The sequence below is a fragment of the Pygocentrus nattereri genome, chromosome 13 (assembly GCF_015220715.1).
Source record: "Pygocentrus nattereri isolate fPygNat1 chromosome 13, fPygNat1.pri, whole genome shotgun sequence".
Lineage (NCBI taxonomy): Eukaryota > Metazoa > Chordata > Actinopteri > Characiformes > Serrasalmidae > Pygocentrus > Pygocentrus nattereri.
Genome location: NC_051223.1, coordinates 35,103,241 through 35,120,521, shown reverse-complemented (window position 1 = coordinate 35,120,521; position 17,281 = coordinate 35,103,241). Strand labels below are relative to the sequence as shown.

The following is a 17,281-nucleotide window of genomic DNA, read 5'->3' as shown; positions in this document are numbered from 1 at the left end:
CGCTTTTTTCTCTCTCTCTCTCGCTATCTCTCTCTTTCTCTCTCTCTCTCTCTCTATCTATCTATCTCTCTCTTTCTCTTTCTTTCTCTCTCTCTCTCTCTCTCTCTATCTCTTTCTCTCTCTCTCTCATTCTCTCCTTCTCTCTCTCTCTCTCTCTCTCTATCTATCTTTCTCTCTCTCTATCTCTCTCTCTCTATCTATCTCTCTCTCTCTCTCTCTCTATCTACCTATCTCTCTCTCTCTCTATCTCTTTCTCTCTCTCTCTCTCTCTCTCTCTATCTCTTTCTCTCTCTCTCTCTCTCTCTCTCTCTCTCTCTCTCTCTTTCTCTCTCTCTCTCTCTCTATCTATCTTTCTCTCTCTCTATCTCTCTCTCTCTATCTATCTCTCTCTCTCTCTCTCTCTCTCTCTCTCTCTCTATCTACCTATCTCTCTCTCTCTATCTCTCTCTCTCTCTCTCTCTCTCTTTCTCTCTCTCTCTCTCTCTCTCTCTCTCTTTCTCTCTCTCTCTCTCTCTCTCTCTCTATCTATCTCTCTCTCTCTCTTTCTCTCTCTCTCTCTCTCTTTCTCTCTCTCTTTCTCTCTCTCTTTCTCTATCTATCTCTCTCTTTCTCTTTCTCTCTCTCTCGCTCTCTCTTACTCTTTCTCTCTCTCATTCTCTCCTTCTCTCTCTCTCTCTCTTTCTTTCTCTCTCTCTCTCTCTCTCTCTCTCTCTCTCTCTCTTTCTCTCTGTCTTCTCTCTCTCTCTCTCTCTATCTATCTCTCTCTCTCTCTCTCTCTCTCTCTCTCTCTGTGGGCCAATCAGAGCGCGTTACCTGCAGGAAGTTGTCCGGCTCTGTGTTTTATCTCCTCCTCCTCCTCTCGCTCTGCTTTAGAGAGCGCACCGACTGCGCGTGACTCCATGGAGCCGGGTCGGCAGAGCTCACGCGCATAAACCGGCACCCGCACTGTCTCTCTCGCACACACACGCACAAACACACACAGACGGTCATGCAGTATCCGCACGCGGTCCGTCCCGCGCCGCTCTACGCGCCCACACCGCTGCAGCCCGCGCACCCGACGCCCTTCTACATCGATGACATCCTGGGCAGAAGCCCCGCGCCTCCCGCCGCCGCGCCTCCTCCCGCGCTGCCCTCTCCTCACTCCTCCTTCACAGCCGTCCACGCGCCGCCGCAGCTGCCTCCGCCGCCCTCCGGCTACAGGAGCCACGCGTGCACCGACCCGGCGCTCGCGCACCACGCCGCGCTCGCTGCCGCCGCCGCCGCCGCAGCTGCGCTCGGGGGCGCGATCTACCCACTGCACGCGCACGCTCTCATCAGGCACGAGCCGCTCGGTAAGAACACCTCAGCGCTGTTTTACAAAGTTCATCCTGAGTTATTCTAAAAGAGAAGAGACAGTCCGAGAGTTCCGCAGATTCAGACCCAGCGAGGGTTAAACCTACAGGGGTCAGTCACTGTTGAGCCAAGTATTAGTGCTGGACTAAGGGTCTGTTTCCCAGACGTGGACTTAACTTAGTCCTGGACCATGATCCCCCTTCAGCTGGAGAATCTCCATTCAGAATACTGTGTGGCCCAGGACGTCTTACAGGGTTGAATTACAACTAAACTTTACAATGTTGAACTAAGTTTACAGTGTTGAAGTAGGTTTACAGTGCTGAACTAAGTTTACAGCACTGAACTAAGTTTACAATGATGAAGTAGGTTTACAGTGCTGAACCATGTTTACAGTGCTAAACTAAGTTTACAGCACTGAACTAAGTTTACAGTGCTGAACTAAGTTTACAGTGCTGAACTAAGTTTACAGCACTGAACTAAGTTTACAGCGCTGAACTAAGTTTACAGTGCTGAACTAAGTTTACAGCACTGAACTAAGTTTACAGTGCTGTGCTAAACTAAGTTTACAGCGCTGAACTAAGTTTACAGTGATGAAGCAGGTTTACAGTGTTGAAGTAGGTTTACAGTGATGAACTGAATTGTACAGTGTTGAACTATGTGTTATAGTATTGAACTAAGTTTACAGTGTTGAACTAAGCTTTACAGTTGTTGAACTAAGTTTACAGTGCTGAGCTAAGCTTTACAGTTTTACAGAGCTGAAGCTTTGCAGGTGTATAGTGTTGAACTATGCGTTGCAGTGTTTCCTTAGGATTCACTTGTTTAAACATTTTGCGCACACTGTGCTGAAATTCTGGATTCAACTGAAGTTTTGGTTTAAATGTGTGGTCTTACAAGGTCTAAGGTCTAAGATAACTGGTCACTGCTCAGCACAGTGTTTGGTAATTGGACACTGTAGATTTCGCCGTGTGCTCTTATTGGTGCTCACTGTGGTGTGGAGTGCCTTGCACAAGATTAAGAATATATTTAGTGACATGGCACAAATGGTGGCATAATAGGAAAAAAACCCTCTCTGTGTGCTGGTGTATTTACCAACAGCTCATGTGGTTAATAAGCGTCGACCAGACTGACCAAAGCGGAAGGTATTGTCTATTTCGAAACCTCTCTCTCAAAACCCTTCACACACACAGCAGTGTAAAGCCAAGTCACTGGAGTTTAACCTCCCCACGGTCCAGTCCTGTGATTTTAGGGAAGGAAGCGTGTTGAAAATACTCTGGGAGTGTAATCGTCTTTAGGGTTTGCGTTACCAACAGTGTTGGCTGGTGCAGGTCTGCAGTGAGTAGATGTGTGTGCACTGGTCATTTTTGTGTGAATGTGTGAGGCAGATGTGTTTAGGTAGTTTACACTGGTGAACAGAAGTGAAGCACGTATCCTTTGTTGGTGTACTTGAGTACTTTTTCGGAGGCTTTTACTTTCACTATTATATTTCACAGCAAAATACCGTCTTTTTACTGCATTACCTTCTGCAGCGCAGGGTAAAAAGTGGGCCACAATATCTTCACGAACACGATGCGCTTTCACAACTAAATTATTCCACGGGTATCATGGCTTTCACTGAATCTCTCGCAGCTTATACTAAGTGGAACTAAGCCTGTTGCTCTGACAAGCTCTCAGAAATAGAGACAATGTTGTAGCATTGTGAGCCACGTTTACATCAGAAACATAGTTTATGGATTGAACTAAAATGAAGACACCAAAGGAGAAATGTTGGATTGTTAGAATATCACAGAATATCACATCTGAGCACAGTGAAAAACATGTTTCGTACTTTGACTCAAGTAAAATATCAATTTAATTTGAGTAATATTTGACAAAAAGTGTCAATACTTGCACTGAATTACTGGATTTGTGCACTTTGTCCATCACTGCTGAGGTGTGCTGTGTGTGTGTGTGTGTGTGTGTGTGTGTGTGTGTGAGAGAGAGAGAGAGAGCGAGAGAGAGAGAGAGAGAGTGTGAGTGAGTGAATGAGTGAGTGAGTTATGCTGAACATTTTGGGGAACCTAACCAACATAACAATGCCCCCCCCCCCCCCCCCACCCACCCACTCACCTATCCATGTAACTGCGCTGTTATTTTTGTTTAGTCTGTAGTGTTTTCATTTTTTCAGATTTGATATATTATATATATTTCTGTGCATAGCTCCTTGAATTGTTATCACTAAAAGTTAAAGTACAATATAAACACATTTATTATTATTATTATTATTATTATTATTATTATTATTATTTTCCCTTTATTTTATATATATATTTTATACAGAGCCCTGCTGGTGACATCCTCTGTAAATAAAAATAATGTGTGACTTAGTAAGGCATGAGAACAAGATAATTTAGTCATGCCCAAAACTTTGTAAGGTATGGAAACAAGATCCTAGTAAGACTAGTAAGGCACAATTTCATTCCTACATCTTACTAAGTCATGGTCACAATGTAATTATCTCATTCCCACACCTTACTAAGTCATGGCCATACATTAGGGTCTCATTCCCACATGTTAATAAGACATGAACATGCATTATGTTTATTTATATTGGATGTCCTCAGCAGGGTATTGTAGTAAGATGTGGGAACAAGATGGTCTTAATAAGACATGATTTCATTCCCACACCTTACTAAGGTATGGCCATTGGTGTGGCCACACATTATTTTCATTTATACAATATGTCACCAGCAGGGCTTCGTGGTAAGATGTGGGAACAAGATTCTAATGCATGGCCATGACCTAGTAGGGCATGATCTCATTGGCCACGACTTAATTATCTCATTTCAACTCCCTTACTAAGTCATGGCCATGCATTAGGAACTTGTTCCCACATGTTAGTAAGGCATGGCCACCAATTATTTTTATCTATATGTGATGTCACCAGCAGGGCTTCATGGTAAGATGTGGGAACATGATCCTAATGCATGGCCACAATTTAAAGGTGCTCTGTTCGTCACTGGGCAAAACTCAGAGAGCACACTTTACTATTTAATCTCCAGTCATTCAAGTCATTCATCTGGGCTGGTCAGTCCATCATTCTGAGAACACCAGCAGCTTCTCTGTTTGATGTGACAAGAGCTTCTTGACCGCCACACGTCCTTTCAGACCCACAGCGCTGAGTCCTGTCTCACAGCAGAAGGATGGCTGTGGATGTTTTCAGATCTGAAGCAGCTTGATCTTCTCCTCTCTCTCAGAGACGGAAGCTTTAAGTGCTGTTTGTCTGATGGGGGCAGTTTTGGTGTCGACCAGGTCTTCCAGGTGGTTGTTAGGAGTCCCATCTTCTTCGTATCTCTTTTGGGAACTCCCTTTTATTGCCTTGGCTTTAACCTTCCTTGTGCCTTCCTCATCAGAAATGTCTCCTGAATCCTGAAGAGCTCAGGAACTCACACTGACTGGAAATGAAATAAATGAAGGCTGGATTTTTCCACGGGGCTGCGTGTTTAATCGTTTAGGCGTGTGTGTGTGCAGAGTGAGGTGAATGTGCGCGCGCCCGTGAGCATGTGTGTGTTTACGTGTCTAGTTCTGTACGTGCATGCGCACCGTGAGTGTTTGCGAGTGAAGTGTGAGTGTGTGTGAGAGAGAGAGAGAGGGGGGGGGGGGGGGTGATGAATGTGTGTGTGTATGTGTGTGTGCGTGTGTGTGTGACCCTTTTCCTCTCCTCGCGGAAACCTTGAGCTCTCGATAGGAGCAGATCTGCTTTGAGAGGCTGCGCGCGCTTCCTGCAGGCCCTTCCCAGGGTGCCGTGCGCGCCGCTGATTATTGTCTCCACATCCTCAATAGAGGCGCATTGAGGAAACACTCGGCTGCTGATAGCCGGGATCCGTTTTAGTGATAACACTCATTTCCCCTCAGAGCGGCCACAGACCCAACAGCGCACAAACACGTCAAATCCAGCACTCATATTTCACACTGATTAACGGGCCTCACTCACATCACCCCCCCCGCCCCCCCCCCCCCCCCCCCCCATCTGCTCTGATCAGAGCTGTGCATGACATCAGCATCATCATCATCACCATCACCATCACTACCACCTCCACCTGCGAGGGTAGAGTTTCAGCATTCTGAGCTCACCGGTTTGCTGCCTCTGTTACATGCGCCGTAACTCCAAGTCGCAGGGGAACTCCACCGCTTTTTCAAAATTTCATTCAGAGTGGCTTAATGTGAGTGGTCGCCCCCTCAGATTTCTTCACGATGTTTAGACAAAAAGACTAGCCATTTTACTTTACTCCTTCATTTATTTACTCTCCAAAACTTCCACACCTGTAAGCAAGCAAGTGTAACTGCAGGTGTTTTAAAGAATTAAAGCAGGATTCTGTCGCTGACATGTAAACAAAGTCATTCACGGTGGTTCGGTGTGAAATGGTTCACTGTGCACTGTTAGAATTAGAGAATCCGTGCAGGTACATTTATGATTTTATATATATATATATATATATATATATATACATACACACACACAACTGGACCTTAATACCACTGTTGTACCTTTACATTGTCTATATACATTGTTTACATCAAATAACTATTTTACCACATAGCGCCATGTGTGCACATCTCCGCCAAGACTTGATGAAAAAATAATCACAACCACATCATTTCCTGTCTCAAAACTATTGTAAAACATTTTCTCAGGCATTACTTTGGTGTATTCATAGCCCCTTTCAGAGGCCTTCAGCTCTTCGTCACCACCGCCGTGAACAGGAGTTTCACAGTGAACCGCTCTGAATGGCTTTGTTCATCCTCGCCGCTTAATTACGCAGAGAAATGGACTGAACATATTTAATGATTTAATGAATAAATCCGCCTTTCCTTTAAAGGTGCGACTGCGTTCATCGTGCACGCTCGTGAGGAGGTTTGAGCACCCCTGGTCAAATTCCATCTCCAGTCATCAAAGTTGCGCATTTTTCAGCGTCATTTTTCAACCAAAATACTCGAGTATAACTTCCACTCTTCTCGGGAGGACGCATTTCCAGTGTGTTAAAGAAATCTGCGGGGAAGCTTTCCACACCTCCGAACCTCAGACTTCAGTCTGGATGCTTGGCGCCAGACCCGTTCTGGGCTCCGGGGTGGTCGGTCCACTGTTCTGAGAACACCAGCAGCGTCTTTGCTCAGTTGGTAAATATGTTTCCCTTCAGCGCGCGCCCTCTTGTGAAAGGGTTTGAGCACCCCTGGTCGGGGTGTTGACTCTATTATCGGACAGAAATGACCACATGACCGCACAGTCTCTAGTTGTTTTCCGAAATGAGCCCCAAACGTTTGGACATTCACGATTTAATGTTTTTGAATAGGAATTGCGCGGAACCAAACGCGCAAAAGCGCTTTCTGTAGCGCCTCAACGGTTAAAACGGCTCGTCAGACCAGCCCAAAAAAGCTTCATGTGGTAACGAGTAAAGCAATACCGAATGAACGACTCTCCGAATCAGGGCCATGAAACCAGTTCTATTGCTCGTTTACCACGCGAGGTGTTTCCAGGCTGATCCAACGAGCGTTTCTTACAAATCCACAGAACGCGCAGTTTGACGCGGGGTGCCAAAACGTGCGCACGACTGAGGGGTAAATGTGACTCAGCGCGTGTAAAACTGTGTCCAGACGGTGGGGTTAGAACATGCTGCGTCAGCACTGCTCTTCTGTTTACTTCTACTGAAAGACGCGAGCAGCTGACCTCACCAGCAGCGCAGTTGAGCACAAGCTCGCTCCCTCATTTACATTTACTGCACGCTTTCTTTCAGTCCGCTGCGTTTCAGAACCGCGCGAATATTACCCGCCCGAGCAGGATGGGTCCGTGGCTGATTGTACCGCAGTGCAGGTGTTCGGTGTTTCCTACTTGAATTGTTTCGTGTATCAGAAGTTCACAGCGTGCTGAACTAAACATTGTGTTCTGCCTGGGCTGCTGAGGGGTAAATCGCAGTTTCCCCGTGCTGGAGGAGGAGGAGGAGGAGGGTGGATGCAGGACGGATGTTGCAGCCATTGAGCCGATAAAGCAGCAGGAAACACATTGGCGGAAATTTTGCCCCAGTCCTGCTGGCCCTGCTCACAAACTGCCCCCTCACGCCCTCGGTTTGAGCCTGAAACATCTACTGAGGGTTTCCTCTAAAACATTTAGCCTCCAGCCCGCAGCCTTATACATGCTGTCAGCGCGCTGAGCTGCCTGAGTGGATTATTTCAGTAACACTGAAACCACCAACAGCTCCTACATTTCCTCAGATTCTTATCGTTTCCTTAAATTCTCTGTAAATATAAAACATATTTATTACGCCATGTTTGTAAAATTAGGTCTGAGCCTATTTACCTCAAATGTCACATTTGGCATCAGTATCTATAGGCACACAGGGTTTTAAATGCATATTTTATATATATATATATATATATATATATATATATATATATATATATATATATATATATATATATATATATAAGGCACCTCAGCTGCCTTTAAATGTCGGTAAATATCTCTATATATAATATAGGGTATTAATGGTGAGCCTCTACTCTTCTTTGAAGGCTTTGCACTGCATTAAGAAATAGAAAGATTTGGTTGCATTCAGCCACAAGAGCATTAGTGAGGACCGGTCGATCATTTCTGGGTCACAAACTCCACCCCAACTCATCCCAAAGGTACTGGATGGAGCTCCATCACTCCAGAGAGTGCAGTACAACAGTACCTGGGGGCTTTATACACCTCTGGCTGACGCTTGGCATTGGGCAAGGACCCATTGTGTTGGTCAATGTATTTCTATGGCGATCATACCAGCTGTGAGCGTGCAGTTGAGTGTGGGTACTGGATGAACCTTAACGAGAAGGCTGTCGGGATACGTCGGTGCGTGTGATGAAATGGCGTTTGTAAGTTTTTTTGTTGTTGTTGTTTTCAGCGAAGCCCCTCCTGTGGAGTCCGTTCCTACAGCGCCCTGTCCACAAGAGGAAAGGAGGGCAGGTGCGCTTCTCCAACGAGCAAACCATCGAGCTGGAGAAGAAGTTTGAGACGCAGAAGTACCTGAGCCCCCCCGAGAGGAAGCGACTGGCCAAGATGCTGCAGCTCAGCGAGAGACAGGTACGCGCGCACGCACACGCACACGTCACTAAGTAATTTTTCATAAATAAGAACTGCGCTGCACCTGATATTTTAATGGTAAAATCTTTACCTTTAAATTCATTGCTTACTTGTTGGTAATTAATGCAATGATTTTATCAATATAGATAATAAAATGATGCAAAAGTTATTGATTATAAACACTTGGCACTTGACAAATACAGTACGCATGCAAAAAATCACTATTATTGTTGTTGTTGTTGTTGTTGTTTATGGGACGAGAGCTCCACATCACAGATTGACTGGTTTTCTATGAGACTGAATGGCTCTCACTCAGTTGCGTCGCTCAGTGTCCCATGTTAAATCAGGCTGGTCTAACCGGGCTGCATTCAAACCGACTCTGCTTTGAGTCGCATGTCAAATGAAGCTTCTGCCTAAGCAGTAAACCTAAAGACAGGAGCTGTGTTGTTGCTAAATATCCTTTGATGTTCCGTCGCGTGACGTCGTTGATTGTGAGCCCTTTGCAGCGCGTTATCTGTGAATTGTCTCCTTTCCAAGAGAAACAAGCGCCATCGCCGTCGGCGGAGCTGCGCTTCCACAGCTACACCCTTCAGAAAGACGGTGCTCCAGGGTTCTGAATGGTGTCATTTAGATCCATGGGGTTTCTTGCTTGCATGGTTCTTAGCAGGGTTTAATGGTTCCTCAGACTGAGGGACAAAGTGTGGTATATGTAGAACCTATTTGAACCTATTCTATGTAGAACCTGTTTGAAAGTGGTTCTGTACAGCACCAAAGAAAGCTTTGTCCATTGTTACAAGCTTGACATCGTCACACGAAGTGATCCCTTCATTAGTGTCATATAGAGACATTTTCATAAAGGTTCTATAGAGAATAATATACAGCACATTCACCGTCGATCCGAGGAGCCATTTCACCATAGAAAGAACCATTTAAGCATGACATGGTGCTATAGGTTCTTACCAAAGAGCCCTCGAAGAACCACCTTTTTAGTGTATATAAACGCAAGGATTATATATATATATATATATATATATATATATATATATATATATATATATATATATATATATATATATATATATATATACACATACATACATATATACGCAAACACACTGTATATATATACATATATATACATATATATATATATATATATATATATATATATATATATATATATATATATATATATATATACACACACACCCACACACACCCACACACACCCACACACACACATATATATATATATATATATATATATATATATATATATATATATATATATATATATATATATATATATATATATATATATATATGTGTGTGTGTGGGTGTGTGTGGGAGTGTGTGGGTGTGTGTGTATATATATATATACATATATATACATATATATATATATATATATATATATATATATATACACACACACCCACACACACCCACACACACACATATATATATATATATATATATATATATATATGTGTGTGTGTGGGTGTGTGTGGGAGTGTGTGTATGTATATATATATATATATATATATATATATATATACATATATTACAGCTCATACACACACATACATACACACACACACACACACACACACACACACACACATATATATATATATATATATATATATATATATATATATATATAATATACAGTGTGTTTGCATATGTGTGTGTGTGTGTATGAGCTGTAATATGTATGTATATATATATATATATATATATATATATATATACATACACACACGAGCTGTAAAATATTCTGAACGTAATAATTCGCTTGATCTGGAGTGAATTTGACGTGTTTATGTTTTATTTTATGTATATTTTAAATACATGCACTGAATCGCTGGCCTCGCGCGCTGCTGCCCGCTTTGTGGGCGCACGGGGGTCGAGGTGGAGAAGGAAAGCGTGTGCAGGGTTAGAGGTCAGTTCTGAGCCCCGATGCAGCTTAATACGGTTTTAAAACGCCTAGAAAAAAAAAGTAATTATGTCACGTATCTCACGAAATTATACTATATCTCTCGCGCAGCGTGGCTGCAGGGCGAGACACAATCGGTCACTGCGCCGCGCCTCGGCGATCTGATTGGTTCAGCTCATTTGCATCATGCAAATCGTGAACTTTCTTGATCTTTGTTGGGGAAACCGTTATAACCGCTATTCAGATCAGCGTTGTGTTTATGACTAATCTCCCGTTTTTCACTGGAACAAAAAGTCAAACTTCAGTCGTTTGATTTCCGTTTCTTTCTTTTCTGAATGGTCACACATGGATAAACCAACGGGGCTGTTTTATTTACACGCTGATATTACATAGACTTTAAATCATTAAACTGTGTTGTCCCAAAGGTACTGGATGGAGCTCCATCACTCCAGAGAGTGCATTTCCACACTGCCTGGGCGGCTTTATACGCCTCTGGCTGACGCTTGGCATTGGGCAAAGACCCATTGTGTTGGTCAATGCGTTCCTATGGCGATTATACCAGCTGTGAGCGTGCAGTTGAGTGTGTATGAACCTTAAAGTGTTCACTAAAGATAAGGCTGTCGGGATGCGTCGGTGCGTGAGATATTTAATATTTTTATTTATTCAGTTTTTACTGAAAAAAATCGTCAAATTTCATACATTTAAATTCAAACTTCAGTCATTTAAATTTCTTTGTTTTCAAAATTGTCACCTTGAAATAAACCAAATGGGTTGTTTTATTTAAAATTTAAACTTTTAAAAAACGTTTATGTAAAATTGACTCTCGGCTCTTTGCACAACATTGCGCAATAATTTGAACCACTAAGTTGGCTTATTAATGTCCACCTCGTTGTTTATGTCTTCCCGTTTTGTGAAGGGAGGATTGAGTAAGTTGCCTGTTTTATGTGCACATGGCAATAAAACTCCTCAGTCTTGAAGCTGAAACACTGACTGCGATCGTCCAGACAAAATCCCGTCCCAACTGAGAAACAAACTCCGCCGGGAAGTTTCAGTTTGCTCCACCAGCAGCGGAACCGTCTGCGCGTCCTGACTCGACTCAGTTTGGCTGAATGGGAATACGAGGCACCCGTGAATCGGCAGGCAGGGCTCATGTCTTTAGTGACTCTGTGATTGTGGAGTAACTCCTCCCGCCCGGAGTCTTAACAGGCAACATGTCTAATAAACATATATAAGCGTCAGAGAGGAGACGGTTCAGACTGGACATTGAAGGCTGGGCAGCCGAAGCTCCGCGCGCTCAGGGGAGCGTTTATTCATCTGTTCATTTGTTTCACTCTCCAGGTAAAAACGTGGTTCCAGAACCGCAGAGCGAAATGGAGGCGCCTCAAACAGGTGAGCCCGGAGGACAGACTGCAGGTTAAACATGACAGCGCAGGAGCTCTTAACAAGCACCTGATTCAGCGGCTCAGAACATCAAACGCGCAGTCATCGGCTGGTAAAGAAAGGACTGATGACGAAAAAGCGCGTGAAAGAGGGATTTCGTTTAAATGCTGGACTAATGTGTTGCTTTAACACGTTAAGACAGTTCACAAGATTAGGAGCATTTTACTTGCGATGTTGGGGGCCGACTTGGAGGTCATAATAATAATAATAATAATAATAATAATAATAATAATAATGCATAAATGTAATTACATAATTAAATCTATTTGGTTATATTATAATAATACTTATTCTAATAATACTTGTAATAGGTAATGTTTGTTTTATTTGATTTATGCGTGTTATTATAACCATCACCTTTTTTATTAATCTAAATACAGATCTGATACAATAATATTAATAGTAGCAAGCAATATCATTTTTCATACATAATATCTTTGTACATATACGATGAGTTGCATGCTGTTCCTATGATAGCTATCTATTTCTCTCTCTCTCTCTCTCTCTCTCTCTCTCTCTCTCTCTCTCTCTCTCTCTCTCTCATATATATATATATATATATATATATATATATATATATGTATATTTATATTCGTTGCTGTCGGAAGAAAACCTTGTGTCTCCATTTTTGGCATTTTTCAGTTTTTGACATAATTTGAAAGAATCTGTTACTCTTTACATTGTTTGTACATTTTGTGATGAATGGCCTAAAAGAAATTACCCACAATGACATGGGAAAAATTCTGGTTCCATTGACTTACATTGAAAGTACAGTAAGTTTTTTCCTTCTCCTGTAAAGTCACTACTTTGGAGATACAAAGTATCTTCCGACAGCAGCAATATATATATACCATAAAGATATATATATATATATATATATATATATATATATATATATATATATATATATATAGAAAGAGAGAGAGAAATAGGATTATATATATAAAAAATATATAAATATATATAATATATAAAAAGTCAGATTAAGTTGAATTGAATATATATATATATATATATATATATATATATATATATATATATATATAAAGTTAGTTATAGATAAAGTCAAATAAAATTGATGTACATACATTATGTATATATATATATATATATATATATATATATATATATATATATATATATCATAAAGTTATATATATATATATATATATATATATATATATATATATATATAAAGAGAGAGAGAAATAGGATTTTATATATATAAGTCAGATTAATATATATATATATATATATATATATATATATATAAACAGCATGAAACACATCACACAAAGATATTATGTATGCAAAATTATACAAATATTATTCATATCATTATTATTTTGTTGTTGTTAATGTAAACAGCACATTCATAACTCATTTAAAAGGTCTTCATATCCGCTAAAGTAACATGTATCTTGTAACCTAATGATCTACATGAAAAGCTGCCCACCAACAGCTGCTCTGAAAAACTGCTGTAACAAAGTCCAAGAGCTTCTGTAATCCAATGTCTGTCTGCTAAGAATTCCTTTGATTCATGTGCGTCTTTTTCTCTGACGCTGTGCAGGAGAACCCTCAGGTCAGTAAGCGGGAGGACGGGAGCTCCACAGAGAGGAGCAGTGAACTGTCTCATGCAGAAATCCACTCAGACTCTTCTCACGAGTCCGACCAAGAGCTGGACGTGGAGGACCACCCTGAACTCTCACCGGACTCTCACTTATCCCTCTGAACTCTCTGACACTGCATACAACACTGTAAATACTGTACAATTGTATATTTGTCTTCACGTGTAGGCGATGGAGTTGCTCTGTCTCTTTGAAATAAGTTAATGAATGTCTACATTTTTGATTGACGCCACAGAGGATGTAGCCCAAACACAACAGACATTTGATTCTGGTGATTAATGTGTATCTTTGTGCAACTTTATGGCCGTAATTCATAAAGTCATTAGGTCTGGAAGGTGGAATGTACATATTTTCTGTAGGTCAATAAACAGTATCTTGCATTAGTAAAATCTATTGATCTATTTATCTATCTTTTCATTTTCATTCTTATTTGTTGGTTTGTTTTAATGTTTGTTTGCATAAACTCTGAATTACACTAAAATATGTAAGTGAAAATGGTTTTATTGACACCATAGACTGCAATTGTGCTATTTATCCTAGTTGAGCTTTAAGGGAAGAACAAACAAGGGGAACTCTACCAATTAAAAAAAAAGTTCTGTACATTTCAAAGGCTGAGATGTAAACAAAACAAAACCATTCAGAGCAGTTTGATGTGAAACGGTTCATTGTAGAAAAAAGCTTAAACCTTTCCAATAAATAAACCAGTGAACGTACGTGTCTTCTGAGTTCTGATATATGAATATACCCTGCCTGTTCCTCTCCTGCTCGAAATGTTCTATGTCAGCCTAACAGCAAACTAATAATCAATGCCTTGGGTTTTAAGAATCTCATACATATTCAATGTATTTGCTTTTCGTAAGGGATGGGTTGGACCCATCACCACCACTGTAATCATTTCTGGCTATGGATTTTCTCTTGAATGGTGCATTTCACCTCAAACCACTTTACAGGACTTCGTTTACACGTTAAGGGCTTAATTATGCCGACATCTTGACAACTCAGTGGAATTTCCCTTCATGGGTTTCTCAAAAGAAGACTTGTGTCCTTAAAGGGGACCATCAGTTTTAAATAGGCCTTCATGAATAAATTGTTCAGATGTTATCCAGACTGGTTTAACGTGAACTGTCAGAATAGCTCACAGTGGCGGTGATGGGAACCAGACATCCGAGGAGCTTAACGCCTTATAATCCCAGGCTTATTACAGTCTAAGGCTTATTCCTGAGTAACTACAGGGACTTAACTGCAAACTTGATGAGCCATTCTTAGGTTATAGCTGTGTAATAAAACTTTTGGATAGTAAATAAAATGCCTATATTTGTGTTGAAGACACTGTGACCCCTGGTTCCTATCACCACCACTGTAAGCAAATCTGTGGAGTAAGGAAGGTTTTCTACAATGAGTCATTTCACATCGACTCACTCTGAATGATTGTATATCTCAACAACTGAATTACGCAGAATTTGGTGAAATTTTCCTTTTAAGCCACAGATGGAGGCAGTGGCAAACCTTTCATGGGATCGTGATAAGGCCAGCATATCAGCTCAATTACGCCAGTATGCGAGCACAAATTCACACCAGTGTCGCCTTCACTGCTTCTAACCGATTAAACAATCCATCTGATACTGTCATCATGGACAGATTGCCTGTTAGGCATTAAAATCAATCAGTGATTCATCAGTGAAAGAATTCCCCCCTTCCTGCTGCTCTGAGGGTTGAACTTCACTCCATAGATCAATTCATATTCAGCCTTGTTCTGTGCTGGTTAACAGGGAGACTGTTTCCTGTTGAATCAGCACATCCACCGCCTGTCCGGCACAGGTATCAGCAGCTTCAACTTCAAATGGGTTATCATTTGGAGGAAGGCAAACAGCAGGAGTTAGTTTTTTTTCATCTGTGTTAATGATTGGAGGACCGGAGAGGATACTATGTGATAAACGGTTGAGCTCTGTGGCCCCTCGATGCTCACTCTCTGGGTTCAACAGCCTCGGAGCGCTGTCTGAGCAGGGCCAAAACCAACAGACGATGCATCGATTTAACCCTGAATTGAGTAATGCTTCACAAATCCTGTAACTGAAAAGCCAACACTGAAAACAGGACAGTGAAAGTGGTCAATGGAGAAACATTCTTTGGTGCGATTTGGGTTCCAAAGTGCTGAGGAGGTGGTGTAAGTGCACATAGCACACCTGCATCTTTGCAAGCTCCACAACAAGGTCCAACCTGGTATCTATGGGCCAAAGTGCCTTATCCTACCCTTGTATCACGTACCAGGTAAATCATGCCATTTGGGTGAAAGCTATTTATGATCCCATTCTGTTTTGCTTCCATGCCCCTGTTTGGACAAGTAATCATTTTATGGCTCTGAGTGAATTGGCGATTCAAGCAGAAAATCCTGAGCTCATTTAGAGTAGCAGCTGAATGCTTTAAAAATGCTCTATCTCCATTTGAATGAGGCCTAATTGAAAAGCAAATAGCACAGTCGACTGGGCAATAGGCCGCTGAGTGATATTTTCCTAGGCTGCCGGAGGAATCCGGGCTTGAGGAGCCTTCAACATGTCACCGGACGGGGATGAATTGATGCTTTAGATATTAAAACCCCCAAAGCCCGGCCAGTAACGGAGGGATAAGTGGTCTCTTTGACGACAACTAGACAAATATTGACCCGATAATCAGAGAACAGGGAGCTCTAAAGGCCTGACAACTCGAGAGAGAGTGGGGCTGTAATTGTTTAATTGACAGAAAGTTTGTGCCCCCCCCTCCCCCCAACCCAACCCCCAACCCCCCCAGGATTTGTTAGTCATCCTTAAAGCGATGCTTTCTATCAGAGAGATTGCAGCCATGTGTGACTGTATGCTTGCATACGTGTCTGAGTGTCCCTCCCTCGCTCTCTCTAAAACTCCAATCACTCTTCTCCATGATGTCTGAGAGCTGCTCTGTGGCTCAAATGGATTGTTTGTTCCTCTTTTTGCAGGGCAGTGATTAAAGCTGTGGAATAAAGGTGCCCAATAGTTTAACGTACTCATGTGAATGGGCTCTGATAGCAAGCCAACTGATCCTATCTGGCCCCCAAGGCCAGCAGATAGGCCAGGATTGTTTTCTCTTAACTGGAGGATGTTAGTGATACGCTCTAACAATGCTTCCATTAACGATTATGGACAAGTGATTGAGTCTCTTTTTAAATCCATTAGGGATATCTCACGGGCTAAAGACACAACAGTTCAGGCTAATTAGGTGGAAATCTTGTCTTCCACTGTTTGATTTTTTGTAAAAGGGTGGGTACAATATTGCATGGAACCATCAGCTGATCAAAAACCATTAAGCAATGGTAAATAAAGAGGACTGTCCAGCGGTTTTGTGAAACAGGATAGAGATAGCCCCTGCTGTTAAGCTTCTCTCCATGTCTGATTGATTTCTGTATAATATGACAAGCAAAGTGCCTGACAACAATCTCTTAAATGAATCCCATTTTCTGCTGTATTGTACTATTTGAAACGCTACCATTCATCTACAGTTCTTTGTGTATTTTATTACAAGTTATAGAACTATAATGAGGGTGAATCCTGACTCTTAGAGGTAGACCTTTGGCTCAGGCCATAAATATCAAAACTAATTGTTAATTTCTGTTAGCCTTTCTGTTAGCCAACAGTATTTTACATGAACCTTGAATCTTGTTACAGACATATCAACATGGATTTTACCTTAAAGCAGTTTTATAACCCTGACTTTTAGAGGCAGACCTTCATTTCGGGCCATAAAGATCAGAACTCTGTCAAAAATAAGAAGAAAATAGACTATAATACTGCTACTTTCTGTTAGCCTCCCTATGGGACCCTGTCAGCATGCTAGCAGGAAGCC

At 41.6% G+C, this 17,281-nt stretch overlaps 1 protein-coding gene across 1 annotated transcript; it reads left to right on the top strand.

The window, feature by feature from the left end:
* The first annotated feature begins 869 nt into the window (after positions 1 to 869).
* On the top strand, positions 870 to 14,142 carry hhex (hematopoietically expressed homeobox). The gene is made up of 4 exons (XM_017717890.2): positions 870 to 1,331; positions 8,244 to 8,422; positions 11,700 to 11,750; positions 13,372 to 14,142. Exons 1-4 carry the CDS (start codon positions 989 to 991, stop codon positions 13,531 to 13,533), a joined length of 735 nt encoding a protein of 244 aa, XP_017573379.1. The 5' UTR covers positions 870 to 988; the 3' UTR covers positions 13,534 to 14,142.
* The last annotated feature ends 3,139 nt before the right edge of the window (positions 14,143 to 17,281 follow it).

Bases quoted from the DNA above. Each gene is read 5' to 3' on its own strand.
- hhex (XM_017717890.2), top strand. From the start codon at position 989: ATGCAGTATCCGCACGCGGTCCGTCCCGCGCCGCTCTACGCGCCCACA. The intron at 1,332-8,243 runs GTAAGAACACCT...TGTTGTTTTCAG, and splicing joins CATCAGGCACGAGCCGCTCG to CGAAGCCCCTCCTGTGGAGT. The intron at 8,423-11,699 runs GTACGCGCGCAC...TTCACTCTCCAG, and splicing joins TGCAGCTCAGCGAGAGACAG to GTAAAAACGTGGTTCCAGAA.